This window comes from Mchenga conophoros, linkage group LG11 (genome assembly GCF_057382185.1).
Source record: "Mchenga conophoros isolate Kocher_MC1m ecotype Shallow Benthic linkage group LG11, M_conophoros_male_GT1.1, whole genome shotgun sequence".
NCBI classification, from domain to species: domain Eukaryota; kingdom Metazoa; phylum Chordata; class Actinopteri; order Cichliformes; family Cichlidae; genus Mchenga; species Mchenga conophoros.
In genome coordinates, this window is record NC_140536.1 from 12,630,826 (window position 1) to 12,658,535 (window position 27,710).

A 27,710-nucleotide genomic window follows, 5' to 3' on the forward strand; every position below is an offset into this window, starting at 1 on the left:
GGACTTTAAGGGCCGCAAAAGCCCACCCCCTGAGCTTCTTAAATATTCAATTAGCTCCGAGCAGAGAGGCAGGCATCAGCACGGGGGGAAACTTGACGGCAAGAAGACTCGGTTCATTCATTTTTGGAGCAGCGGGACTGCTTCATGGAGACACTAGCACTCCTGTTGTGTTCCCGGAGAGTTGTTTCACTTTCTCCGGCCTGCCGTTAAACTTTTCACGGCCGTAACACCATGGACCCGCTGTGGACGGGCACCGGCGCTTCGGTACGGCATGCAAATACGTACTCTGACGTCGGCGATCATGTGGCTTTTGGCGTAGATCCTCCTTGTGATCGCCAATTTTTTCTTTCCTGTCGCCTGTTGTCTGCTCGGTTATCGAGCCGCCGAGAGAGTGTTTGAAACAGATTCGGCGTGTTTGTCGGCTCTCCAGCGGCTCTGGGATTGTACCGCACTACCTGAGCGTCGCGCCAAAACGGTGGGCAGGTAAGAAATGGAGAAACTCTTCTTCGTGTTTTTTTTCTCTCCCTCATCTCCCTCCTTCTCCCCACGGCTCCCCCCTCGAAAAGTCTCTCAAGTTAAAACTGCGTGTAGTTGTTTGTTTGCGCCCCTCTCGCGGCTCGTTCGGGCTTAGCGTGGTTCCCAAAACACCCACGCGCCTCTGGATAAATATTTTAACTTGTCTGGCCGCGTGAACTTTGCCTGCCCCTGCCGTTTCCACCTGCGTGCTCTCGCAACGTTTCCCGACAACTTCTTAATTGGACGTTTTCGCCTCCTCCGCGTTTCAAGTTGTGTGTTCGGTGTGTTGTGTGACCGTGGCGGGGGAAGGCAGACGGGAGGAACATCGTGCCTACTTTTCCTCCTCCCCGTGTCGACATAACCAGCAAAACATGGCCGTCCTTTGCCGACATGTTGTTACGTCGATGGCGAGAGGGGGAACATTTGGGGAGAGTATTTTTTTTTCCTCCCTGCGCCCCTCTGTCACGTTTTCGGGCTGGCCAGAGGAAACAACCGTTGGGACTCCTTACCAGCGGCGTGCACCAGCTCGCATTCAGGCGTGCTGAGGTTTGAGTGTAACTTTTGGAGTCCGACGTTGTTTATAGACTTTGATTCGTGCGTCTCTGCGATGTAGGCGTAACGTTACCCCTGGTGATGCCTCCTCCCCTCCCGAGACCGCGGTTCTTACTGCAGGCAGGCAGTGCTGTTGCAGTGGGTCTGAAACTGCTGTAAAAGCCAGGCGTGGTTCTCTTTTATTAATAATATGAAGTTTGGTCATGAGGCCCGTGGCCCAAACTGTGAGCAGCCTCTGTAGCACTCAGCTGGGGTCAGTGCTCTCTGTCCACCAGTACGTTTTTGGAAGTAACCTGCGTGTACACACTGAGGTGACACAATGCCCAAACACAAATGTTAACACATTGCCCAGTTATACATTTAGGATGTTTCCTATATTAATCGTTGTTTATTTATTTTTACACATAACAGTGCATACAGATCTGGCTCTGTCATCTTTATTACTGGATAAATACTCATTATGAACATTTGAGGTGCTTTAGGAGAGTTGGGTGATACCTCAGTCTGGCACTAAATTTCTTTACCAGCTATGCAGTAAAATGCAGTGCCGTTGGCTCTGTTAGCGCTTCATTCATGTGGGCAGTCATCATTATTATTTTCCATGCAGCACATGGGAAAAATCATTAATGTGGGTGACTGTTAAATGTTCTTATTTACCAAATAACAGACCGAGGTGTTTGTAATAAGGAAAATTAATGGTGACATTCAGTTACAGCAGTCTGCAGCAACTGCCAGTGGCACTTGTGGTTTGATTATCAGTGCGCAGATTAAATATAAAGCCACACTGCAAATACTGTCTATAATAATTAAAAGTGCACGTATAGTCGGCATGGTCACTCCCTACAAGTGAAAAAACTAGTTGGTTAAAAAAGAAAACATTCCCGCAGTTGTCTGTCTGGTGTAAATTTTTAAAATGTGTTGTTCATTTCACGCTGTTCCCTCAGCTCTACGATGACCTGATGTTTTGTGTTTCTAGGCTTTCTCTGATCAACAGCGATTCCTCCCCTCCCACCCTCTTGTGTTAAAGATGTAAGTGATTTTGATCAGAGTGCAGTTAACCCTCCTGTCAGCCGCGTTACCAGCAATTCCTCTGGGTATAAACTTGGGCTCCGCTCACTAAGCCACGCACCCTTGCTCTTTCTGTGTGAAGAGACATTTGGCTCGTGTTTTTGTTCTTCGCGTGGTTTTCCACTTGTGATCTGCCAAAATCAGAGAAGATGTTATGTAATTTGGAATGACAGCCGGATCGTTTTCATTGGTAGCTGAATAATCAGAGCGGATACCTTCTTTTCTGGATTAGAAGTACACAATCACATTTCGTTTTTTCTCTTTTCTTTTTTTAATCGTAATTTGCTTTATTGCAGAATGGTGTAGGGAGCGTTGCTGCCAAAATTAATAAGAAACCAGAAAATTTGCTCAACAAACAGTCTGTTACAAGCCAGTAAAATCCCTATTGCCATCTGAAGTCAGGTATATGGGACAACATTACTGATTTGTTTTTACAGTTTGGCAGATGTGTTTAATCCCGTGAGAAACAGTTTAATTAATTTATTTATTTTTAAGGGATGTGTTCTCGGTATAGCTCTAGGGATTAGCGAAATGCACAGATGTCGGTGTCCTACCTTGTCCGATGCATCAGCTATCGGTCCACCATCACAACACTGTGGAGAATTTTAGCAAACAGACAATCATTGGGTTTATTTATTAAAGCGTTATGCTGCTATAGTTTTTAAAGAACTGGCATAAAAACAAATCTGCTCTTGTTTAAAAGCTGATTTTATTTATTCTCTCCTTCCTAGCTTCCTCAACAGTCTTTCTCAATGTACTGTGACCCCTTCGAATGTCACAGCCAAAACATCCAGCTGGGAAGTGAGCCGCTCTATTTGTTCCTAGAGGCGTTTTATTCGTTTGCTCTAGTCAGATGGTGGAAAATGAACAAGACTCAGTCTGTCACAGTTATTCAAATAACGAGGGGAAAAAAAAATCAGAGCATCAAGAATTGGTGTCAAATTATAACCGAGGAACTGAATGAAAACAAAAAGATCTTTGTTTGATTCACTCCCGACAGCCTGTACACAAGCTGTTCCAAATCAAAGCAAAGCCAAAAGGTGCGTTAACAGCGGGAAAAGTCAAGGCTGATGTTTTGTTTATTTAAAATAAAAATAAAAAAAATTACACACACGCTGCAACCAAACTAGCTTTTAATCTTTCAACATTGTTTTTGTATTCTGACAATGAATTGAGCGCAGTCTCGTCAAATGTGACTTTTAGAGAGGACGTGTGATATCTCATTGTTGACAGTCATCAGGATTGGCACAGATGTTGTATGTGCCAATCATGCTAGCAATCTTGTGAGATTGTCAGAGTGCAAATAAGCTAATATGGAGCAGAAAGCTATCAGTTCAGGGTTTTGGTGTGTTTTTTTTTTTTTTTTGCTGTTTTTGTAATAGAGAAATTCTGTATGTTTTTTTTTTTTTTTTTTTTTTTTTCGATAAATGAAAGTGGACAGGCAGCTTGAGGGTTTTTTTTTTTTTTTTTTTTTTTTTTTTTTTTTTTTTTTTCCTTAGGGGTCTAAGCTTCCTTGAAGGCAGAGAATGACATTAGGATTAGATAACATATTTGATCAGATTGAACTGTTCTTGGTTTTTGGATTGCTTTTCTCTTCCCAGTCCAGCTCTTGTGTAATTTGTCATACCTTCCCTTCCTTAAGTATGGTTGCTTGACAGCCACCCTTTCACTAAGACCATTCCTGATGAGACTTTAGTAAACAGTAGATGGCTCAACTGAAGCGTCAGATGCATCTGTGCATTTCATTACGTATTACATTTGCTGCCCTGGATGTTAGGCCTGCCACTTCTTTTATCCTCCAACAGAACACTACATGCCATGGAGAGACATGCAGGTTTTTGGCTAATAGCTCTTTGGGAATCATCTTGTTGGTGCAAAAATGTTATTTTGCACCTCTCAGACTTCTATCTTTGGCATATTTTAAAAAAAAAAGTAAATTCAACTAAAGAAAGGACAGAATGATGTTTTTGTGACAGGCTGCTAGTAACAAAAGAAACCTATTAAAATTGGTTATTTGATAAGTCGTCTGTTATGTTTGCACACAAAAGTTCATATATCTTGAGTTGGATGCCTACTGGAATTCATAGATCAGTGTTAAATCTCTTAACAAACAAAAATCCTCTGAAGCAAATGTGGTGAATCAAGACTTTTACACAGTACTATATATAATGTGTACTTTTAAAATATACTTTCTTTTCTGCTGTTGTCAGCATTTGAAGTAAGCAACAGGTTTCCACATTAACCCCGGGCAGATTGTTGTAGTTTGTTTAACTCAAACAATAATCTGAAGCACGATAACATCAGAGCCTGTTCAATTTACAGTGACAGTTTGGAGGGTGTAATGATGGGAAATTTGTGTTAAAAGGGGTCATTGCCATAATGTACGCTTAGTAGCTCGATGGGCGTCTGCTTGATTTTTTTATTTTTATTTTTTTACAGCCGTATGTTAACAGTGAACCATCAACCCACGTTGCTTGTTTGTTTTTTTTTTTTTTTTTTTGTTTTTTTCCCTCCAGGTTTATGCATCCGGATAGAAATAATATAAACTGCATGTGAGTGCACAAGCATCAATTTATGGTCACACATTTTTATGTTTGTCTTTAGCTCACGCTTGTATTCCACAATCTACGGCTGCTGTTTTTTAGAGACTAGCAGACCTGTCGTGGGTTTTTAACACAGACTTTTTTTTTTTTTTCTTTTACACTAATTGGGAATGCATTTCCTGACCACACATCACATTTCCACATCAAACTGTGAGTCCTATAATGGCTGTCCATTCTCTTGGTGAAACACTGGAATGAGTCATCACGGGTTGGAGGATGGAGGTTGTTGCTGTCATCACGGCCTGTCGTGCTCAGCTTGGCACAGTACTGACATCACCAGCATCTACGCTGTGCTTTGTTCCAGTGTTTTCTCAGTTCAGGTCCTCCTCTCCGCTGTGCTTCCGCCGGCTTCTCAGACGTGTTGTTAGGTGACTAAGGCAACCACAGAGATGAGCTCATCACCTGTAGGTGGGGCTGAGAGGGAGGATGTGAGGAGACAACTTAGGGAAAACAAGAAATCAACACTTGTATTAGAGACGACTTGTGATGTCTGAGCTTGGTACACAAGAAGACGTTGGTTAGCACTTACCGTACTGAAAGTGATGCAGATGGACAACTGGAGCCAATGGAGACTTGAGCCTCACACGCATTTTAACCTGTAAAAGTAATTCTCCATGTTAGCATCAGGTCGATATTTCAGCTTAAAAGAGCTGCCATTCGTCAGCTCAGGACCTAGTTGAATTCCTTGAAATATTCCCCCACAGCAGAAACATTTCCAGGTAAAGCACACAAAAGGTCGCAGCGTTCTTAACCGCTGACAGTTTTACGTTTCCACTAAGGCAATCCCCATCTCTTAATGGATCACTTGATATGGTGTCGCCCGCTCGTTCTCTTGAAAATCTTATCGCCGAATAGGGGGCGGGTCACGGATAAGGAACTGAATGTACGTTTACAATGCTGGAAATTCAAACTGAATGAAGGGTGTCGAGGAGAAAACTGGTGACACGGAGAGAAAGAAGGGGTGACAAAGAAAAGAAAGGAGACACTAGAGCCAGAATGTCTAAGCAGTGTGAGAGAGAGAGAAACAAGAGACAGTCTAGCATTGAGACTGCAAGATAGGTGGGTGTGTGTGGGAGAAAACTGTGTACACTGGAACCCACCATTAATATCTGCAGTCAGTCATTTTATAAGCAGTGGATCATTGTATTTTATTAAAGTGTTCACTGCTTAATTGTCACATTGCTATTCACCAATAGGCTTAAATAATTCTTTTTTTCCCTTGTGTAAGGATTTTACCCTCCTGTGTACATCATCCATCAGCCAGTGGTCTTGTTTCTCACAGCTTCTGCCGCAGGGTCAAACTTAAAATAAGTTGTGCTGAACAAATCCACTGGTGAAATCTGAACTTAACAACCACCACATGGAAGTTAAACAAAAAAAAAAGTTGGGTTTTATCTTCCTGCACACAGTCATGTAGACCATTTGTGCCTGAGGATGTGTACACACTGGCTTCCCTGCTACCATTAGGCTGTGTCCTCAAGAATTTCAAGTTTAAGGGAAAGGGAGAGGGTGCTTGGAGAAGAGGGAGCTTGCTAAAAGGCTTTCTGCACTGCACCACGTCAACCAGTGGAAACGCTCAGACACACCCCTTCTGCACAGCCGAGCCCAATGGGGAAAGGCTGGAGATCGTTCACAACATAAGCCACACCCACTGCAGGGAAGGCAGAGATTGACAGGTGGGAAATCCATCCGCACAGAGCATTGACTGCTCACCGAGGCTCGTGGCAAACACGAAACACTCCATTGCAAGGTAGTTTAGAGAAATGTGGAGGCAGAGTGTCCTCTGCATATTGAGGACATACTATATGCAAACATCACACCGCATTACGCTACAGTGCAATTTCACTTGGGGCAAACTTTGGACTAAAGCTTTAAAAATCCCTCTCATGTTCTGTTGTTGACCTGATTTGACCTTTGCCCTACTTAATTTGTTCCCTAAATATAACCGAATAATCACATTTTTGCCCTTCCCGGAGGGATCGGAAAAGCCTAATATAGTAAGGTTTGGCAAGTCGTTTAAGCTTTTAAAAGTGTGTGGAGTACAAGAGTTTTATCTGACGGGAGAGTGAAAAAAGAGTGCACAGCTGGGGTGGGTGTGGTTGCAGTGGATGAGTAGTGTGCAAAGAGGAACACAGAACCAATTCGCCTAAACAAAAAAAATGTTAATGAGAGATATATTTTTAAACTTTTTTTTTTTTTCCCATTTGTGGTTACCCAACACCACATGTGCTATCAATTCCTTACTTCTTGTAGTTGCTGTATCAAATGAGTGCTCAATGACATTTTGGCCCTCATCATTTGGGTCGCCAGGGGAACCTCATCAACGAGTGTTCATCACAATTGTTATGACAACAGTCCTATAAAATGACAGGTAAAACGTTACTCTAGAAATGGCAGAGACCAAGTTTGTTTGTGTAACAATGCCTAAGACTGAGCTGATGGTTATGAAGTAAATATAAATACTGTAACTAGCTTCTACACTCTTTCAGCCTGCAGTTAACTGCTGGTATCCCAAGTCTGACTCGCAGCTGTACGCATACGTCTCGGTCATGTCAGCAAAGCTTAAGCACCAGGCTGCTCTGCTAGTAAAGTTAGCTAATGGCAAATATGATGATAGTGGAATTTACATTATTCAAGTGTCTCCTTGCCACACATTACACTAGCTTAGCAGGCCTCAGATACTGTCCCCTGGACTAGGGTCCCAAGTAAATCCTAGTGGCAATAGCTGCCCAAGTAAATCCTAGTGGCAATAGCTGCCCAAGTAAATCCTAGTGGCAATAGCTGCCCACATGTAAGTTGTGACTGTGTACGTGTTGCACAATAGTGTTGGCTACAAGTCAGTTTCTGTCACACTTCAGGCAACACAAAATCTAAGATAGCCCACCATAGTGTGACTCATATGTTTAAGATGCATCCCATAAGAGTCCAGTAATGTGGGATCCAATGCCATACAAATATATTTATTTTTTAGGATCTAGCGCCCCCCCCCCCCCCCCCCCCTTTTTTTTTTTTTTTTTCCCAAAGACTCTTTAAAAAAAAAAAAAAAAAAATATCAACATTGAGTTGGATTATTCACATCGCAGCTGTCGTGACACTGATTGACCTCTGCAGCATCTCTGCTCTTGGATGCAAGCACACACTCACGCACATTTTCTGTTGGTTACAGTGTTACCATAGTAACACAACCATCGGGTGCAGAGTGGGTGACACTTGGATATTTTTATAGCCTGCCCTTTTGTGTGTGTGTGAGAGACGGTGCTCTTGTGTGTGTTCAATGAAGAGACAGGTGTGTGTGCTCGCGCAGTTTTAATGTGTGAACAAGATTAAATGGAGGACTGGATTCATGATCAAATGCAGTGTAGCCTGCTGGACGGCGTTTCCTGTGTACTGCATGGGGAACTTGTAATGAGGTCACCACAGGGATGATGAGCCTAGTTTCCTGGAGATGTCATATCAGGATTTGGTGAATTGATCTATTCTAGTAAAGAAAACTCCTGCTCAGTCCCATCAACTTTAGTAGCTTAGAGAGTACAGTAGGGCAGGTAGATTTGAAAAAAGTAGTCCTTGTACCACTATTTTAATCACGACTCCAAGATGGCACATGTAACAATAAAATGCCATTTAAGAAGCATAGGACGGGCCACATTCCCTTTTGGCAGAATCACCATTTTCATCATTAGTCTTCATACCAGCCCAGCAAAAGTAGCACTGCTCTGTTGCTATGCAGAACATACCAAGCCCTCAAACACAGTGCAGTACTTCGCTTTGCTCTAGAGGAGCCGCGTGATGAGATTTAAATTAATTCTGCGACGGTCCGAAATTCTGCTCTTCTCCCCTCCCCACATGTACACGCACACACACACACACACACGCCCCAACTGGGACACGTTGTATTAATGGCGACGGTGCTTCTCCTCAACCACACAAGTGAGACGTACGCATTGTCCTCCTCACTGCAGTGGCTGACTCTTGGAACAAGCAGTCAGGAGGGAAAACTCTCAAAACAAGACGGGGAGAGAGGAGCACGCCCCATACAGCAAAGCCAAAAGAGCAGTGCGTGCAATACGTTTTAGTGATAGATGTGTGACTGAGCCATGGAGTCTTTTTTTTTTTTTTTTTTTTTTCTTTCTTCCCTGTGTTAAAGTATCAGCAAAGTCGTGTCACTCTTATAGTCGGTGCAGTTGCAGTTTTTTGGTTTCTCTGCCGCCTTCTTGTCCTCTGCTTGTTATTTTAGAGCTTCAGTGTGCCCGGTTGGATTGTACTTCATGCATGGCTTCAAGTGCGGTAACCGCAGAGGTTGCCATTCATGTGCCTTTGTGACTGGATGCCTGAAAACTCTGGTACTATGTATGTGTTACAACATCAATTTCCTCAGTCGTATTTGCTCCTCTGCTAACAATGAAATCCACCAGCTGTTTAGCTCAATCTTAGTTCAGGTTGTATAGAGCAATGAGTCAACGCTAACCATTTCACATTTCAGACCCAGTGTGGTCTTGCAAAAGACTCCTGATCAGTTTTTGCTTTATAACTTTGATTCATTGCAGTTTTTTAAGTTATCCATTAAAAAATGCTAACTTCTAGAAAAATAAAGCATTGCTATGAATTATTAGCAGTTTAATAGGTAGTGACAAGCTGGCACGTGGGCTTTATACTCCTGATAGGTGTTTTTGTGCGACAGAAGGCTGCCCTGCTTGACCAAAAGTCCGGCCTTTGAGACACTTTTATCCTTTACCCCACTTTGAGATTATGTTAATGACGTCCAGAAATAGGAGTTGAGTTGAGAGAGCTGCTGTGACTCATCTGCTCACTGTCGTTTCCTTCTCGCTACCGCTTGGATAGATGTCCCGCCTTATACCACTGTTATGTTTCTGTCATATTAAATCATGATGTCTGTCTTCATACATTAGACAGGCTCAGTGGTATGCAGGGTTTGTATTGATTTCCCCTGTGTCCTCCTCAGTATGTATGCCAGTGTGTATCTTACGCTGATTACTGCCTGGGATGATAAATGTATTCGCTGCCTGGCAGCATTAAAATGTTGCTTCTTCAGAAAGACTGCTCCACTAATATAATGCACCAAGCAGACAGACAGCTAGACAACGGGAAAGTACAGACAGACAGACGGCAGCCAGGCAGGCAGGCAAGGGGGCTGCCAGGCTGAGTATTCATACAAGTTTAATGAGCATCCAGACAGTCGGGAGTTTGTGACTCCAGCTCGGAGCTCACTCTGCACACAGACGCTGACTGGCTGATGAGGTTAGACACACTAACAAACAGGTGGGAGACTGAAGGTTTCACCTGGGTTGTGGCCGTAGCCAAGTTTGAGTACGGAGTGATTAACATTTTTGGTATTTGGTATGAAGTGAAAGTTGCCATGGCGAAAGCTCAGACAGCCAACTAGTTCACATTTCGTTCAGCTCTGCAGCTGAGGTGTTTAGAGCCAAGTAATCATTCTGGAAAGGCCTCATATTCTTTTCAAGGACACCTGATAATATATACATATACTTTTTTTTTTTTTTAATGCGTGAGACTTTAGAGTATCCATTAAAAAGTTTATTAAGGTATCTAGATAAACCTAGACAGTTTTTCAGCACTGTGGCTGTTAATCGTACTTGTCTTTTCCATCATTGGATTTGGGGCTCCCAAGTAGCCAGCGGGAGTGCAACCCCTCCCTCCTCTGCTGAAAATGACAGAGTAGAGAGAGGAAGAGGCTGTCTGTGCCAGTGTTTCCTCAGTGTTCACCAGTATTTACACAGGCTTTTCTCTTTGTTTGAGACAGTCCACGCACATGTTTAACTTGACTGCAACAAATCAGACTGCAGTGCGGTCTGTGTTTATGTTGTGTAATATGATGGACTTCTATCAGATTCTGAGCAGTGTCTGAGTCAAACTTGTTCTCGGCGTGTTTTTTGTTTTTGTTTGTTTTTTTTAAATAAAACCGGTGACTCAGTAGTACTGACTTATGAAGCAAACTCCTCCTGATGTCATTCAGTGACTTGGTGAACATTTTTGAGAAGCTTGGAGCAGCGAGTTGAAAGCACTGAGTCATTGTTGAGGCGCGTAGAAATTGCTATAGCATACAAATACAGATGTTGCGTAAAGGAAAGCGTTTAACTTGCATCCACCCTGCTTGTGTGGGTTAAGCTCAGTGCTCCCTCTGCCCTGTTGTGCCTCAATCACCTACAGTGGGGCAAAAAAGTATTTAGTCAGCCACCGATTGTGCAAGTTCCCCCACTTAAAATGATGACAGAGGTCAGTAATTTGCACCAGAGGTACACTTCAACTGTGAGAGACAGAATGTGAAAAAAAAAAAATCCATGAATCCACATGGTAGGATTTGTAAAGAATTTATTCGTAAATTAGGGTGGAAAATAAGTATTTGGTCAATAACAAAAATACAACTCAATACTTTGTAACATAACCTTTGTTGGCAATAACAGAGGTCAAACGTTTACTATAGGTCTTTACCAGGTTTGCACACACAGTAGCTGGTATTTTGGCCCATTCCTCCATGCAGATCTTCTCGAGAGCAGTGATGTTTTGGGGCTGTCGCCGAGCAACACGGACTTTCAACTCCCGCCACAGATTTTCTATGGGGTTGAGGTCTGGAGACTGGCTAGGCCACTCCAGGACTTTCAAATGCTTCTTACGGAGCCACTCCTTTATTGCCCGGGCGGTGTGTTTTGGATCATTGTCATGTTGGAAGACCCAGCCTCGTTTCATCTTCAAAGTTCTCACTGATGGAAGGAGGTTTTGGCTCAAAATCTCACGATACATGGCCCCATTCATTCTGTCCTTAACACGGATCAGTCGTCCTGTCCCCTTGGCAGAAAAACAGCCCCATAGCATGATGTTTCCACCCCCATGCTTCACAGTAGGTATGGTGTTCTTGGGATGCAACTCAGTATTCTGCTTCCTCCAAACACGACGAGTTGAGTTTATACCAAAAAGTTCTACTTTGGTTTCATCTGACCACATGACATTCTCCCAATCCTCTGCTGTATCATCCATGTGCTCTCTGGCAAACTTCAGACGGGCCTGGACATGCACTGGCTTCAGCAGCGGAACACGTCTGGCACTGCGGGATTTGATTCCCTGCCGTTGTAGTGTGTTACTGATGGTGACCTTTGTTACTTTGGTCCCAGCTCTCTGCAGGTCATTCACCAGGTCCCCCCGTGTGGTTCTGGGATCTTTGCTCACCGTTCTCATGATCATTTTGACCCCACGGGATGAGATCTTGCGTGGAGCCCCAGATCGAGGGAGATTATCAGTGGTCTTGCATGTCTTCCATTTTCTGATGATTGCTCCCACAGTTGATTTTTTCACACCAAGCTGCTTGCCTATTGTAGATTCACTCTTCCCAGTCTGGTGCAGGTCTACAATACTTTTCCTGGTGTCCTTCGAAAGCTCTTTGGTCTTGGCCATGGCGGAGTTTGGAGTCTGACTGTTTGAGGCTGTGGACAGGTGTCTTTTATACAGATGATGAGTTCAAACAGGTGCCATTCATACAGGTAATGAGTGGGGGACAGAAAAGCTTCTTACAGAAGACGTTACAGGTCTGTGAGAGCCAGAGATTTTCCTTGTTTGAGGTGACCAAATACTTATTTTCCACCCTGATTTACGAATAAATTCTTTACAAATCCTACCATGTGAATTCATGGATTTTGTTTTCACATTCTGTCTCTCACAGTTGAAGTGTACCTCTGGTGCAAATTACTGACCTCTGTCATCATTTTAAGTGGGGAACTTGCACAATCGGTGGCTGACTAAATACTTTTTTGCCCCACTGTAACTGCAGAAATCCAAAAAATGCATTCAAGGCCGGTGAGGCGGCACTGGTTCAGTGGGTCATATGAAGTGGCTCTTCAGATGCAGCTGACAGATGCATCTCCCATTCTGCCCTACCAGATGTGTGCTACAGTGCTGGATTTTGGGCAAGGCCAGTGAGAGACACTGATGGTAAGTGGTGCTCTTGAGGGCTCAAATGGTTTTTTTTTTTTTTTCCCCCACATAAAAAGCATCCCAAGGAGGTTTTAAACTGAGCCAAAAACAGAACTGCAGTATTTTTATATCTGTTTTGTTAAATGAGCTCAGCCATAGTATTTCTCTTTGTTAAATGGCCAGAAATAACATGGCATACAATAGCTCCATATTTACATAGTAGTGTAAAGACTGTCTGCCATACTGTAAGTTTGCTTACTTTGCTTTTGGATGGTGAAAAGACTGAGAACTCTCTTCAAAGTGCTGCTCATGCCTTGAAGTCAATATTCTGGAAAGTGGGTTTTCTTTTTTCTTTTTTTTTTTCCTTCCCACTGACTGTACTTGACCTTCCACAATGGCTCAGAAAAATACAAGAAATGTGCCAGTGTATGGATCCAGCAGGATTGCAAATTCCCAGACTGTCAAAACACTGAGCCTGAAATTGATTTTAGTTTTTGTCTCTAAAAGCACCAAACACAGTTGGGTGGTGTGTGTGTGTATATACAGCCTCCGTCAGGATGTAGCAGCCACTTGACTACAGCTCCACAGTTGCTATAGCGACACCATGGTAATGAGTCTGCATTTTAATGATGCCTCAGTGGGTCGTTTGAGGGGATGAGATATCTCGGGACAATGAGTGGACTTGCGAATGATGGCGTGTTGAAGGGGAATCGCGCCTTTTGATTAATGTGTAGCTGATGGAGAGATCCAGGAAAAGTATGTGAGACTCTCGCATGATCGAAGTTCAGGCCTAATATTTGCAGCTGATGGATTACCCTGAAGTCACATTGTTGCTCTTGCTCTGCCCTGCATCGTACAATCATACTACTTATCGTTCTTCTGTCCAGATTAAATTGCCATGTGATGCTTCTGGGTAAATAGAAGTATGAAATATTTAAATGGTGTTGTATACGTGGGATTCATATTTGGAAGAGGTTTTCTCGTCCTCTGTGCTTATGCGGGTTGATAGAAGAGCACCGCTGCTGCATCGACTCATTTGATTTTTACTCATGTGGATATGAGTATGAAGCTTCAGCGTGAGGCCTCCAGAATATCAATAGACTTTTTCAGTCAGATAAGCTTTTCTTTTTCCTCTCTCTTCCCACTCAGTACAATATTACCCAAGAAAAGTTTCCTATTCTCTCAGTCCTTCAGCTTTTTGTAACTGCTGCTACTTTATGAAGTTCTCATTTCCACTAAAACTCAAATATAGAAGCTCGCAGCTTTAAAAGATTTGGATCAGAAGCTGCTTTATCTCTGGTTTCTCACTCTGTTCACGCTTGGCAGCACAATCTGATTTATGAATGATTAGTCAATATTTCTCAGGACAACTTGTCTTACAGCAGCAGACCTGTCAGCTGCATATATTTGCATACCGGCCGTGTTGCCGAGTCACAGTGATGAAAGTGTGATGATTAAAAGTTTCTCTACATAAATAGACAACACTGGAGCACTGTTGTGGAACTTAAAATAAAAATCATCTCATCTAGTTGAATATATCTGCCACTTATGAAGGCCAAGTGAAACTGACAGACTGTAACAATAGCAGGTTTGTGTGATTTAAATAAATGTTGCTTGAGTGACAGATTGGAGAACTGGACTCGTGAGCTCCTTTAGTCAGGGGATCCAGTCATGCTGTTATGGATGGCATTATACTGGCGTTGTTTGGGTCCACTGGTCTCAAACTGTCCAGAGTCTTGAGGCAGAATCGATGCTGGGACAACACCTGACAAGACCAGGTTTGTGCTCTGTTGTAGACTAAACACAGGGAGCTACAAACCCCATGGACAGAGAGCCCTTGAACCGAATGAGACTGTTGCAGGGAATAAAACACAGGTGTAATGTATAACAGCGGTCTCCAACCTTTTTTGCGCCCGACATTATTTTCACGGACCGGCCTTTAAGTGCAACAAAATAAAACTAGTACCGGTACCAAAAAAAAAGAAGATTTATTCATAACACACGTGAAAAGACCCAGGAAAACCGAGTTAACGATAAAAACGATAACAAAATAACGCTGAAAACCGATTTTAAAAACCCTGAAAACCATACATTTCACACCTGAGCCTCAACTCTCACGGACCGGTACCGGTCCGAGGCCCGGGGGTTGGGGACCGCTGATGTATAGTATCTCGGATTTTCTTTTAATTTGTCACATATTTGTATTTATTCAGTTGCCATTTCAGAGAATTGCTGTTTGATCCAATATTCATTTTTCATTAGCCACGCACAGGAAGATGTGTCTGATCAGTGAATAATTAATCCAAATTGCAGTATAGACAACCCACCCACAGGAGGTCACGAGCCAGTGTACTGCTGGTAAATTAGAGGGTTGCATGAGGTACAAAATATTTGCCAAATCAAATATGCAGATCAGAAATAATAAGATTTTCATCCTCTGTGGCAACTTTAAAAGGAAGCAGTTGAAAGAAGAAAAAATGATTATGCTGCTCAAAAAATTATAAGTAAAGGATTTCAACTTGAATATTTCATTCATCAAGACTTAATGTGGGATTTAAATATCCCTTGATCCCTTAACCCCCATACCAGTTGCAGCTTCACCCCTCTGAATGGTATCTTCCTGATAAATAGACGTCCTCTTTCTCTCCACCATTGCCATGTTTGCTCATAGGTGATCATCTGATTCTTTGTTTGAGTTTTGTTTTTTTTTTTTAATATGTAGCATGCATGTTGAGTTCCCAGCGGTTGTTGAACTTGGCAGTATATGAATTAAAATGAAGAAGTACAGAGTTATGCATCAGTCTTCCAGTGTATAGTGTTGTTTGCTCTTCTAGTTTACTTCACCTAGCTTCTAAAAGGTAGTTGGCCAGAAAAGTCCAAAGCACTGTTGGACTTTTTCTGTTTCCCAGTCTTTCGAGGGCCAGCTTTGTACTGCTCTGACCACCTGTAAGCTTTCTGCTGTGCTTATGTATCAGCCACCTTTTTTACTTTGAGCCATTTTTGCTCACTGCCCAGCAGTTGGCTTTACCTCCTTTGGACAGTGGTGTGCTGCACCCCTACATGGGTCAGTTTGGTGCCAACTCAAAAATTCTTTCCCATGTTGGTTTTTTGTGTGTGTGTCTGTTTAAAGGGAACTGATGTTGTGGGAATGTTTATGGTTCTTACTTTGTGGTGCATTGCATATATTGTACATTATAGAAAAAACATTTTATTTTATTTTATTTTAGAGCCCAACACATTTTATTTATTGGTGTAATTCTTTAAAATCATTCCTGTGAAAAGCTGGTATGACTCATGTTATTCATATATTCCTGCGTCTTATGTAGACACATTAGGCCACACATGCCTTGCTGATATAACTGTAACATGCTGCTGTCTGCATACAAATATGTCATTCTAGCTCAGCTTTGATTTCCTTGTCTTTAAAGTTATCATAGTGTCATAGATGTGTTTTAGGAAGTAGAGTACATGCAAAGAAAAGGGAAATATATGTTTTTAAACATATATAAAAAATACACTGCTTTTTCTCTACTTTCTGCCATCTAGGTAGCGTCCTATCATGCAGTCCGAGGAGATCAGCCAGCACTGGAGCTGACACTGTCAGTGAGCCCAGCCTACATGACACTACAGGAGTCCCATCTCTGCCAGACTTTCACCGCCTACTGTCCTCCTCCTTTCTCCAGCCAATAATTTTACTCTGGGGGGGGTGAGTGTTCCTCGGACTCTGATCCCAGTCTCACAAGTTGTCCGGTGCTTGCTACCTCGGGATCTATATCTGTATTCTTCTAGTAGGCAGTCCTCCTGACTGCACTTCAGCACCTTAAGAAGGTCTTTGCATACAAGTCCTGCATCCTGGAACTTCAGCCATAGCCTCCTTTATAGCATCCCTGGCCAAACACGAGCACCGGGACAAACCCATCCACCAACATGTCCAGTCGACGTAAGGCCTCCACTCCCTGTATGATCCGACCAGAGCAGACAATGGTGGAGCTGGATGATGAAGTGGAGGACTCTCAGAACATGGAGGTAGGCTCTGCCAACAGCATGTGGGTTTTCAGTATTGTTTTATTTATTTATTTCTTTTTTAATGGTGTACTTAGTTGAATTACTTTTAGTAATCCATATTTGAATAATTGTTGGGAGGAAGAATTAGATTTGTTTGGAGTTCAGTGGGCATGATTCAGATGATAAATTGATATATCCAGATTTAAAAATGTAATTCTGTTGTACCTTCTCCTGCCAGACAACAACAGAGAACCATACCCAAGGGGTGCCTATGGATAGCAGTTCAACACAACCCGAGCAATCCATGGACTTGGATGTAATGGAAAAGGCCTCTGACCCTCCTTTGGCTCCTGACAAACCAGCAGCTGAGCCACCAGACGTTTCTAAGCCTCAGCGCAGACAGCAGGGGGGATATGAGTGCAAATACTGCCCCTTTTCTACCCAGAATTTGAATACTTTCAAAGAACACGTAGACACAAACCACCCAAATGTCATCCTTAACCCCCTGTACCTGTGTGCTGTCTGTAACTTCAACACAAAAAAGTTTGACACCCTGACGGAACACAACGAGAGGTGCCACCCAGGGGAGAGCAACTTTAAATTTAAACGTATAAAAATGAACAACCAGACAATCTTAGAACAGACGATAGAGGGGTGCAGCAACAACGCTGTCATTTACAACACTTCTGGTGCCATTTCCGGCAAAGGGGACGAACTCGGCACTGTGCCACTGAGCAAACCCACCACAGTCAAAATCGGTAAACCAAAAATAATGACATCGGATAACAAACGGACAGACTCCCAGTTGGGAAAAATAACTGCGGATCTCACCAAGAAACCAATCACAGCTGTCAATGTGAATGGTACGGTCATCATCCCGGAGTCGACTCTCCTTAAAGCAGACGGCCTTTCTCACATCATGCCTTCCCTGCAGCGGCCTCTAAACTATACCCAGGTAGGAAAAAGTGGAGGAACAGTAAGCAGGAATTAGCTTAGCTTACCTGGACATGAGTGGAAACAACTAACTTCATTCTGTTCACATTTAAAACCTTTATTTTGAAGCAATTTTTTAAAAATAAAGTCATTGTTTTAAATTATACAAGATGTAACATAATTATTAGTTAGCTTAGTAGCCTGGCTAGCTTTTTCTCCTGAAGAATTTATGCTAACTATGCTAACTCTAATTCTTGGGCTTAGCTCCATATTTAGTAGATAGTAGTTAGAGCGATATCGCTAGAACCATACAAAAGTTGGAAGATTTTGCTGTTAATGCTTTGTTACAACCATGCACTCAATAACCCAGTTAGTTTTGTGATATTTGGATAAGTGTTTATTTTGTGCAGTTTATCATTGCATGCAAAAAAACACGATCTTCATCTGCAGTCTATAAAAGCAGAATAGCTTACATGGCGAATTAAGTTTTCTGCAGGTTTCTTCCTGTTAAAATAGAGTTTTTTTTCCTTCCCATTGTCACCAAGTGCTTACTCTTAGGAGGGCATCTCATTGTTGCATTGCACTTTTTTTTTTCTTTCTTTTTTTTAGGTGCCGAAGATTGCAGTGCCCCTCAACACAACCAAATACAACCCCACATTGGACGACAACCTGACGCTGATCTCGTCCTTCAACAAGTTCCCCTACCCAACACAGGCTGAGCTCTCGTGGCTCACCGCAGCATCAAAACATCCAGAGGAGCAGATCAAAGTCTGGTTCACCACACAGCGGCTCAAACAGGGTATCAGCTGGTCACCTGAGGAGGTAGGAGAATTGTGTTTATTTTTGTCCCGGTTTTTCACAATAAACATAAAAACAAAACATAGTAATATAAATAATAACTGTATTTAATTTACAGTCACTAAATGTACCAATCAGGTTGTGGGACATGTATAACATGTCTGTTTTTCAATGACAGGTGGAAGAAGCGAGGAAGAAAATGTTCAATGGTACAATATCCTCCGTGCCTCAGACTTTCACCGTGGTTACTCCTCAGCTCAACTCCCAATCATCTACCAACCAGTCCACCTCAAGCACGCCCTCCAAACCCATGCAGCCAGCAGCCTCTGTCCTGCAGTCCCTGCCCTGTCAGCTCCTGGGACAGACCAGCCTTGTGCTGACTCCTGTAGCCAATGGCTCTACTGTTACTTGTGCACCACTGGCACTCACAGTGGCTAACCAGGTACAAAACTCTAGGTGGAAAATGGCAGTCTTTAAGGCAGCAGAAGCAGGGGAGGGGTAAAGTTTGCCTTTTACCAAACTGTTTTAACTTGCCTTAGCTTTGAGCATGGAAAATGTTCTTTCATGATTACTGCAGGTGGCGCAGTCGCTCAAACGACCCTTAGCCTCTCCTTCGGTTGCTACAGAGAGTAAACGGCCCTCCATCATTCAGACCATCTTTGCCCCGATGGCCACATCCAAGCTGGCATCATCTAAAGTGCTGAGTTTCACCGTTGACCCCAATAAAACATCAGAGCAGCTGTCTGTGCTGAGGTCCAGCTACACACAGTGCCCTTTCCCTGAGGAAGATGAGGTAAGAATAAGCGAGTGAGAAAAGTTTTTTGTGCTACCGTGATAGGTATCACTGCTTGTATTTTCTAGTTGTTGTTTTTTCCCCAAACACCCAGGTGGTTCTTTTGTTTTTTGTTTTTTTCTTCTTCTTTTGGCTGCTCCTTTTAGTTGTTGCCACAGTGGATCTATCTGACTTATCCATAGCATCCTGATCAGTCACACTAACCCTCCATGTCCTCCTTCACTACAACCATGAATCTTTTCTGGGAAGATTCATGGATGTGGGGAAGAGGTAGTCCTCTTTGGTCTTTCCATATCCCATATCCCTGCTGTGTACATGTCCATTTCCAAACATGCAGTTGAGGGGAAAATTACTGTAGTTATTACTTTGATGTATCTTGTCATGTGGTAGATTTACAGGCTGATAGAGACCACCGGGTTATCCAGAGGAGAGATAAAGAAGTGGTTCAGTGAGCAAAGACTCCTCAATCTCAAAGGTATGTGACGTATTTAGTGCTGCAATAAGGAAACATGTGAAAAACAAGAGCACTGAAGGGCAAGTGCTATACTAAAACTTGTGTTTTATGATGTTTTTATTACAACATACTGACGTCAGTCTGTTTTTTGGGAATCCCTAATATTGACCTCTGTATTGTTTTCATAGATTATTTGTGCTCATGTCAACATTTAAATTTAGTGTAGTATTTTAATCTTTTTCATTCATTGTGAAGTCAGAATATTGTACAGGGGGGATGTTTTAAAGAGCTCAAACAGAGTGCTTATGTCCTCCAGTGACTAATACATTGCTTTAAAGTTTGGAGATGATCCAGTGGAAACTAATTCTTTTTCCTAATTCATATGACCCGTCATGAGCTTGAAGCATTGCCTACTAAAATAGTGTATTTTATTATCTTTATAAGCAATAAAAAATTACAAGATTATATCTTTATTTTGCAGTGTCTGATTTCATTTTTCGCATTTGGTGTGACTGTGACCTGATTTTCACCTAAATTAAATTAGTTTGAGTTTCTGTTATTATCTAATATTCTACAGAATTTGAAAATGATATCTTTGAAGACTGGATACTAATCTGCTAACGGACAAGTCATTACAAACTGCCTCTTTTTGGCAAGAGAACTACATTTTTCTCTATGTGCAACAAGTACATTTAGTACTAAAAGGTGGATTTCAATGGCTACATCACCATAATTAGAAAATTATACTCTAAAGCTGGCCTTTAAGGATCGTTTCTAGGCATTGTGCTGTATCATCCAGAAATAATACTCACATGTGTTGTGTTAGAAGAATATCCTAGCATGTTTTGGTCCGTAAATATTTCTTTCTGTCGTACTTGAAGGTGTTCCTCCTCCACCTGTGCTGGTCAAAGCAGAGGTAACACCACTTCCTAAAGATGCCCCAATAAAGAAAGCGGTCCCCAGCCAGTTTCCACTGTTAGAGAGGGTGAAGGGGAAGTCGTCGGAGCAGCTGAAGGCGCTGGAGGAGAGTTTCCAGAAAAGTAGCTCTCCAACAGAGGCAGAGCTAGGTAAAGCCTGCAGCAAAGTCTCTCTCACAGGGGGGAATAGCTGTGTGCATGATAGGGAAAAGTATTTAAAAAATAAAAAACAAGGCTGTTGGTCAAGTTGGAGTGTTTTACATTAGCCTTGTCGTTTAAATTTTGCCGGGCAGTACTGCACAAACATCAGTGACGTATATCACAATAAGCCCAAGCCCAGAAAGCCCACTGCCTTGCAACACCCCTAGTTTGTAATGATGAACTCCAGTGGTTGCACAGAAAAGCTGGATGTAGCAAAATGATACAAACGCGTTTCTTCAGGAAAGTGTTGGCAAGTGTCCTGCTCATGAATATAAAACTGTCATGTTATATGTAACACCAGCTACAGGTGGAGACATCTGTCCTGTCAACTTGTGTTCTTCTGATACCTCATTAGGCCTTTTTGAGCTTCACCAGGCTTTGTTGAAAGATTAACCTACATTTTAGTTAGCTAGCATCTTTCATGACAAATCAGTGAAACCCAGGAACAAAACTTTCAAGCAGAGATGAAGAAACAAGAAGAAACATTAATGGGTGGAGTAGGGATTTATGTTATGAAGATCAAGGTCACCAGAGTTTAAATATTTCAACTGAAAGTGGTGATGAGGACCTGACCAAGTGGTCAAAATCAACAGTGAAAATTAGTCCATAGTTGATATTGGCATGTTGGTGTGGTGAGCTAGAAACATGCAGGAAGCTCTCCACCACGGTTTGGTGCCCCTGTTGAGCGCAGCAAAGGCCAGATAACATGTCCCATTTCCACCCAGGAAAAGTGAGAAAAATGAGCCGAGGGAAAGTGAACAGACACAGAGCCCAGTAAAGGAAGGACACCAGCCAGCACAACCAGGGTGCTGGGACATAACCGCGGTGGCACAATATGACCCAGCCCCACAAGGTACCCACCTGATCTCCACCGTGACTGAGGGGGGCAGACCACGGGAAAGAAAAAGAGGCCCCTATAGATCCACGTCCCACAACAACCCATACCACCCAAGGTAGAGAGCCGCAGCTCTTAGATAGGGCCTGAAAAGAAAAATGCTTTTCCATACGTCTACCAGCTGCAGGTCACCTAGTCCAAAGCCAACCTGGCAGAACCCATTGGATGCCATCCTTGGGGTGGATCCATCCCCCATCCAGCACCGAACCCGCTCTGGCCAGTGCCAGGAAATGACCTTCAACCTTCCCACCACAGCAAGACACCAGGCCAGCCCCCGCACATCACAGATCTTGCAGTAGACAGAAACATTTGAGCACTGAAGGCTTCAGCCAAAGAAGTTATCTGCAAACTTTCTAAATTTGCTGAGAAACTGATGTCATGTAATGAATGTAATTTTTCTTTTATTTCTTGGTGGTTAAACCATCTGACTCCACATTTTTTGATGTGTGCAGATCAGAGACATAGGACAGTCGCCTTGGAGATCAGGAGTTAATTATGCACAGAGCGCTCTGTGTCAGTCAAAAAATGTTGTGAATTACAGAACTTTTAATGTACTCGTTAAAAAGTGAAGTGGTATTAGCCAACTAGTTAGTTATGTTCTATATCATGGTCCTAAATTTAGGATGTAAATGTTAAAATTTCTTTAAGAAAAAAGTAATATTTTCTTCAGTCTTTACTAGTTCACAGCATGCGACTTAATTCCCTTCCGCCCCAGAGGAGCTACGGGCTCGTCCCTGGTGGGTGCCTGGTTGGCAGGAATAGCAGGAATATTTTTAATGAGGCCATTTTTTTAAGACCCCCAGAGACAGACCAAATTCCAAGGTTTAAAAAAAAAAAAAAAGAACTTAAATAAATAAAACTGTGAGCTATTGAACTCCTATTGTTCTCCTGCAGATCAGCTGGCCCAGGAGACCAGGCTGTCCAAGACAGAGGTTGACTGCTGGTTTTCGGAGCGCAGGGCACTGAGGGACAACATGGAGAAGACTTTACTCACAATGGCTGCTAAGAACACGGAGGACAGAATAGAGCGGCCGGGTGCGCTGCTTAATGGGGCTTCTCATCGAGAGCAGGACGGGAAGCCTCTCCGCTCCTCTCCGCATCCGCCTGTCCTTTCCTCCTCCTCGTCTTCCTCCCCCCCTGTGCTTGCCGCTTCCTCCCCTCGGCCTCCGACCCAACCCTCATCTGCATCGCCTCCCATCCTCACGTCATCCTGCTCCTCTTCTCCACATCCTCCCATCCTGTCAGCCTCCACGAGCCCAGCTCCCATCAGCAGCCGCTCCCTCGCCCTCCTCAGGGAGGTAAGAGTTGATAAAGACACATTTCCATTTATGCTGATTACATAGCAGAGTGTTAGAATATGCAACAGAGTATAAACATGAACTAATGTAAACCTAATTTTAGGAAAAGGTATTTTAAGTTAGTTGGTGAGATGTTAAAGAAGTGAAACATTGTGGACGGTTATCATATAGAAAAAATCTACATGATTGACTCTGTAACACACAGCAAGATAATACCGTAGATGAGTTTCACGTACGGTACTCTGCAAATTTGGAACAGAAAAATTTTCACACATAACATGCGTATATTTTTAGCACTTTGTTCACATATTATCTTCCACATGAAAACACCTAATAACATGTTGCATAACCATTAACACACACTGCACATGCCTGCTGTAAATGCTGGCAGTTGCAATAATAAAAATAAATGATAATAAATTTTATTTGTGGGCACCTTTCAACACAAAGCAACAAGAACAGTATTGAAAGGTCAGGATAACAAAAATATTAAACATAGAACATCTAAAACAGGATCATATGTAAATGAACCAAATGGGATTTCAGCTGATATTTGAACTCTGTCAAGGAGTCAAGCTGACGAAGGTGCTATCGTAACAAGTTCCAAGAAATGGGGAGCGAGTGAGCTGGGTGGACGTAATATGGTCCGTAGACTTGTTGCAGAGATCTCTACCATCTGGAGCCAATTGGTGTCCCAGAAAAGAACTCCTCAGAAAGAATGCAGTTAGAATAATCCAAATGAGGTGACTGGACTATGAACCAAGGCTTGTATGCTGTGTTGAGAAAGAAAGAAAAGGGCGAAGGCTAGAAATGTTACAAAGGTGGAAGCAAGCTGAGCACGAGACGTTACTCATGTGGGATTAGAGTGACAATCATCCACTAGAGATTACAAAAGGTTTTATTCTGGAAAGTGAGGCTTTTTGATCTTTTGATAAGAATAACTTTACTTTTATTGCCACTGATACTGAGCTGATTGACTGTCATCCAAGTGGTGATGTCCTGTAGAGGAGGTGAGGAGTGTAAGAAGTAATACTGCGTCTACAAAAGAGCTCCTTGCACATGTAACCCGCTGATTTCACCGCTGCTTGTCAAGGCTGCTGCCTTTTTCTGCTGGAAAAGGTCATGTGACTAATCGGCAAAGGACATACTGTGATTGATATTGACATCATTTCCTGTGTGCCAGCACTGCATGTGTTATCCAGGGTGGAACAAATACATTGTCATTTTGAACGCTTTATTTTGGATAATGTTATAAAGTACATAAAATATATTTACATGTTCCTTTCAGGTGAGCATTTTTAAGTTGGCTTTTGTAGTTAGTTTTGGTTGGTTATTGGTGCTCTTTACAAATTTTTACATGTCATTTAATGTATAACACTGCATTCCAGATTTTAATAATCCATAAGCCAATTGTTAATATTTGTATGACAAGTTATTTAGTTGCTAATTGTTTAACTTGAAGCAAGAGCACAGAGGCCCAATAAAACATGTTGTTTTTGCTTTGTAATTTTTGAATTCCACGTATATCTTTGTTGCTTGCCATGACAGACGTTTTGCCGGACCCAGTGGCCATCTCCTGAGGAGTACAGTCAGCTGGAGGTGCAAACAAGTCTTGGACGCACTGACATTGTACGCTGGTTCAAGGACCACCGCTCTGCACTGAAGAACGGCGAAACTCTCGACTGGATGGAAGGTTTCCAAGGCGTTGCAGAGAAGCAGAAAGCAAGCCAGGAACAGAACGGTCAGAGTTCTGAGAAGAACAAGTGCATTTCCTTGGAAATCAAGGCTGTAAAAGGTAAGTTTTGGAGGAGAACATAGAGTAGTGTCATTTTTTTTCTTTTCTTTACTTTTTTGTAGAGTCTGAAACTCTTTGGCTTGTTTTGGTGCTTCTTTTGCTCATTTTCCAAATTCTACATCTCTGTGTTCAGTGGACAAGGCTGTTGAGAAAGTATCTACTCCAGAACAGTCCAAACAGCCAGAGCAGGACAAAGTCCAGCGGTTGACAGACAGACTGGCAGATGGTGTGACCGACCTGAGCCGGACCAGGCCGGACCAGAACAGCTCAAATGCCACTGAAAAAGGAAGGTGAGTGAAGAAGAGGCAAAGAAAGTCTTTTATCTTCTATTGTCAGAGTCATGTTAGGCAGAACAAAAAAAAAAGAAGAAACTTGCTGCCAATATTTGATTTTTATTTATGTATTTATTTTAAACTCCTATCTGAGGAGTTATTTTAAGATACCTTTCCAAGAGCAGTCCAGAAGTACCGCATCATATGGACACTCTAAGCTGTGGGTGCCGAGCTACTGATTTTCATGAAGGGTTTATGCTGCATTTCTTAGAAACATCAGTGCAAAGCTTAAAGAGAAAGTCTTTTCTTTATTTCCAGTTCCCAGAAGCAGTCTGTTTGTGTTCAAACTTTCAGTCTGGTTTCTTGCCAGGTGGGTAAAGGTGACCTTGGCTGTGGGGGAGGATGGTGAAGGAGGAGCGGAAAGACAAAGGTTGGCAACTGACACGGACATTCTGACCTTGGAGCAACCGGGGAGGGTCACTGGTTGATGGTGAGTTGAACTGGGTGAAACAGCCCTTTTTATTTGTTAGCAGTGTGAGCTTAAATCTGTTGCAGTAAAAACAGAAGACTGATGTGTGAAAGCATTGCACCTTCAAAGTCTGCCACAAAGGTTTCATGGTGTCTCGCTGCCTCTCACTCATGCTGGGATATGTTCCAGTCCTCTGCAACCATCCTATAGGAAACATGGATCGTGCTAAGAGATTTATTCATGCCAAGTGAAGCTTGGCTTAAATAAATGGTGAACTGCTCCTTTTTTAAGATGCCACAGCTGCAGCCTCCGGCTATCCAGGAAGTTATTAGTGTGCAATTACCTCTGATTGGTCCTTCACAAAGATAGCAGACACCATCAATTAGCATGGAGATGGACTACATGTTCACACACAAATCATTACAGTCACAAGAAGGCAGAGCAAAGGGAGCAGATGACAATAGATTTCTGTTTCTACTGTATGTCCACAACAGCAAACTGTCATAAAAATATTGAATTCTAATCTGGGGAAGCAGATGAAACACATTTAATTTGAACACGAAAGGAAGAACTGTAACACAAGTATTGATTCAGGCTTTGTCTCTGGTTCTGTACAGTACATCACTGACTGCTGAGTCACCGACGACCTGAGATGGCCAAACATGGAAGCAGTGATGTCATTGTCTGCCTGTGATGTCATCCCAACATCCTGGGGGACTGTGGAGTTGCACCATTAAAGCACTTGATGGAAGCGTAGACCCTGACATTTAGAGGAGTGCCAAAGCTGGACTTGATGCATTGCTCTTACTACAGTGCTTGCTCTCTTTGTTTTTTGTTTTTTAAGAAAAAAAAGAGCCCTGTAAATATTTTCTGTATTACTAGAGTTTGTACAGTTTTCCTGAGAAAACGTTTTTTGTTTTTTTTGTTTTTTAAAGAAAAAGGCTGACTGTTGTCCCAAAAACCTGGAATGTTCGGTTTGGTTTTGTTCTTTGAGATCAAACTGTATGATATAGTCTGTCATTTGCTGAAGATCAGACGTATTTTTTGAAAATCACTACTCATTATGAGTAGACTTTGATGGCACTTGCATATTTCCCTGTGGTAGTGATAGATATTGTCATGACCGCCTGAATGAAAACTGTTAGGAACTTTTTTTGTAACTTTTTGCTTGTCTTCTGCACCTTAACTCGCCCTCTGTAGAATTACAGTAGAGAAGATGGAAATCACTCAGAAGTGTCAGAGCAAAGGAAGTAGAAGGAGTGATGGTATCTTTTTGTTTTTTTCTTTTGGGCAAACTGAACACAGCTACAGCTTCACCGCTGAGAGACCAGAGAATGAACACAAACAGCCACAGACCAAGACTAACCGCATTAGGGTGGATTCATGAACGCTCCGTACATCCTAAACTCTGTTATCTTTCCTCATCGGCTCGCTCCTGCGTCAGAACCCGGGGCATGTCCAAGACACTGAAACAGTACAGAATGTTCACGTTCCTGATTAACTCCACCGAGCGGAGGGCGGAGTGTCTGTTCGATCGCACCGTGCTGCCTTTTCAGCTCTCTTATCAGACGTTTCCCGTCGGCCTCAGAAGTGGGCAGAGCACAGCCGGGCTGAGGATTTCAGCTTAGCGGTCCAGTGTTTTTAAAAACTTGCCTGAAAACGCCAAAAGCATATTTTTGAAAAACCTTTTAATGCATGGCACACAATAATCAAAGCTCCTTTACTTGAGCCGTGTCAGGTATCCACTTTGCTCAGCTGCGACCTGTGAGCACACCGCTGGTGATTACGTAGGTTCTTCTGATCAAAGCCAGATCGGGTTCAGCTGATTTCTGTACAGACAGACATTTGGAATGTCACAGCACCCAAAGCTGTCATGAAATACTTGCATGTACTTCAACTTTTTTTTTTTCGTACTCATTTTCAAGAATGATTAAAAGAAATAAATATTTAATAATAAATATTAAATATTTGTGCAGTCAAAGAAAGTTCAGTTAACCCTCGGTTTAACAGCAGGTGTATGGCTGTGTGCTGGCTGAATGTCTGTTGCTGCTGCTACTGCTTTAGTTTCACTTTCAGTTATGTATCTGGGATACTGTAATTTTGTTTTGTTTTTCTTTTTTGCTAGTATGAAATACAGCTTGTATTTTCATTTTCTACTTACAGTCTGCTGTAACTCAATAAAAACACAACCAACTGTAAA

At 42.5% G+C, this 27,710-nt stretch overlaps 1 protein-coding gene and 1 long non-coding RNA gene across 4 annotated transcripts; one reads left to right on the forward strand and one right to left on the reverse strand.

Moving 5' to 3' along the window:
• The first annotated feature begins 62 nt into the window (after positions 1-62).
• Positions 63-27,710, forward strand: zhx2a (zinc fingers and homeoboxes 2a). Of its 3 annotated transcripts, XM_085290931.1 has the most exons (14): positions 63-483; positions 2,045-2,097; positions 16,227-16,706; positions 16,924-17,640; positions 18,228-18,440; positions 18,595-18,858; positions 18,994-19,209; positions 19,600-19,684; positions 20,545-20,730; positions 22,571-22,974; positions 24,523-24,769; positions 24,903-25,059; positions 25,412-25,531; positions 26,128-27,710. In XM_085290931.1, the coding sequence occupies exons 3-13, from the start codon at positions 16,608-16,610 to the stop codon at positions 25,527-25,529; spliced, it is 2,706 nt and encodes a 901-aa protein (XP_085147057.1). In that variant the 5' UTR covers positions 63-483; positions 2,045-2,097; positions 16,227-16,607; the 3' UTR covers positions 25,530-25,531; positions 26,128-27,710. The 3 variants fall into 3 exon arrangements, with proteins under 3 accessions (XP_085147057.1, XP_085147056.1, XP_085147058.1); XM_085290930.1 differs by lacking the exon at positions 2,045-2,097; XM_085290932.1 differs by lacking the exons at positions 63-483; positions 2,045-2,097 and adding an exon at positions 12,573-12,698.
• Positions 4,611-5,495, reverse strand: LOC146563685 (uncharacterized). The gene is made up of 2 exons (XR_014894265.1): positions 5,269-5,495; positions 4,611-5,153 (listed from the first exon to the last, which is right to left on the reverse strand). It is a non-coding gene; the product is annotated as an uncharacterized LOC146563685 (long non-coding RNA).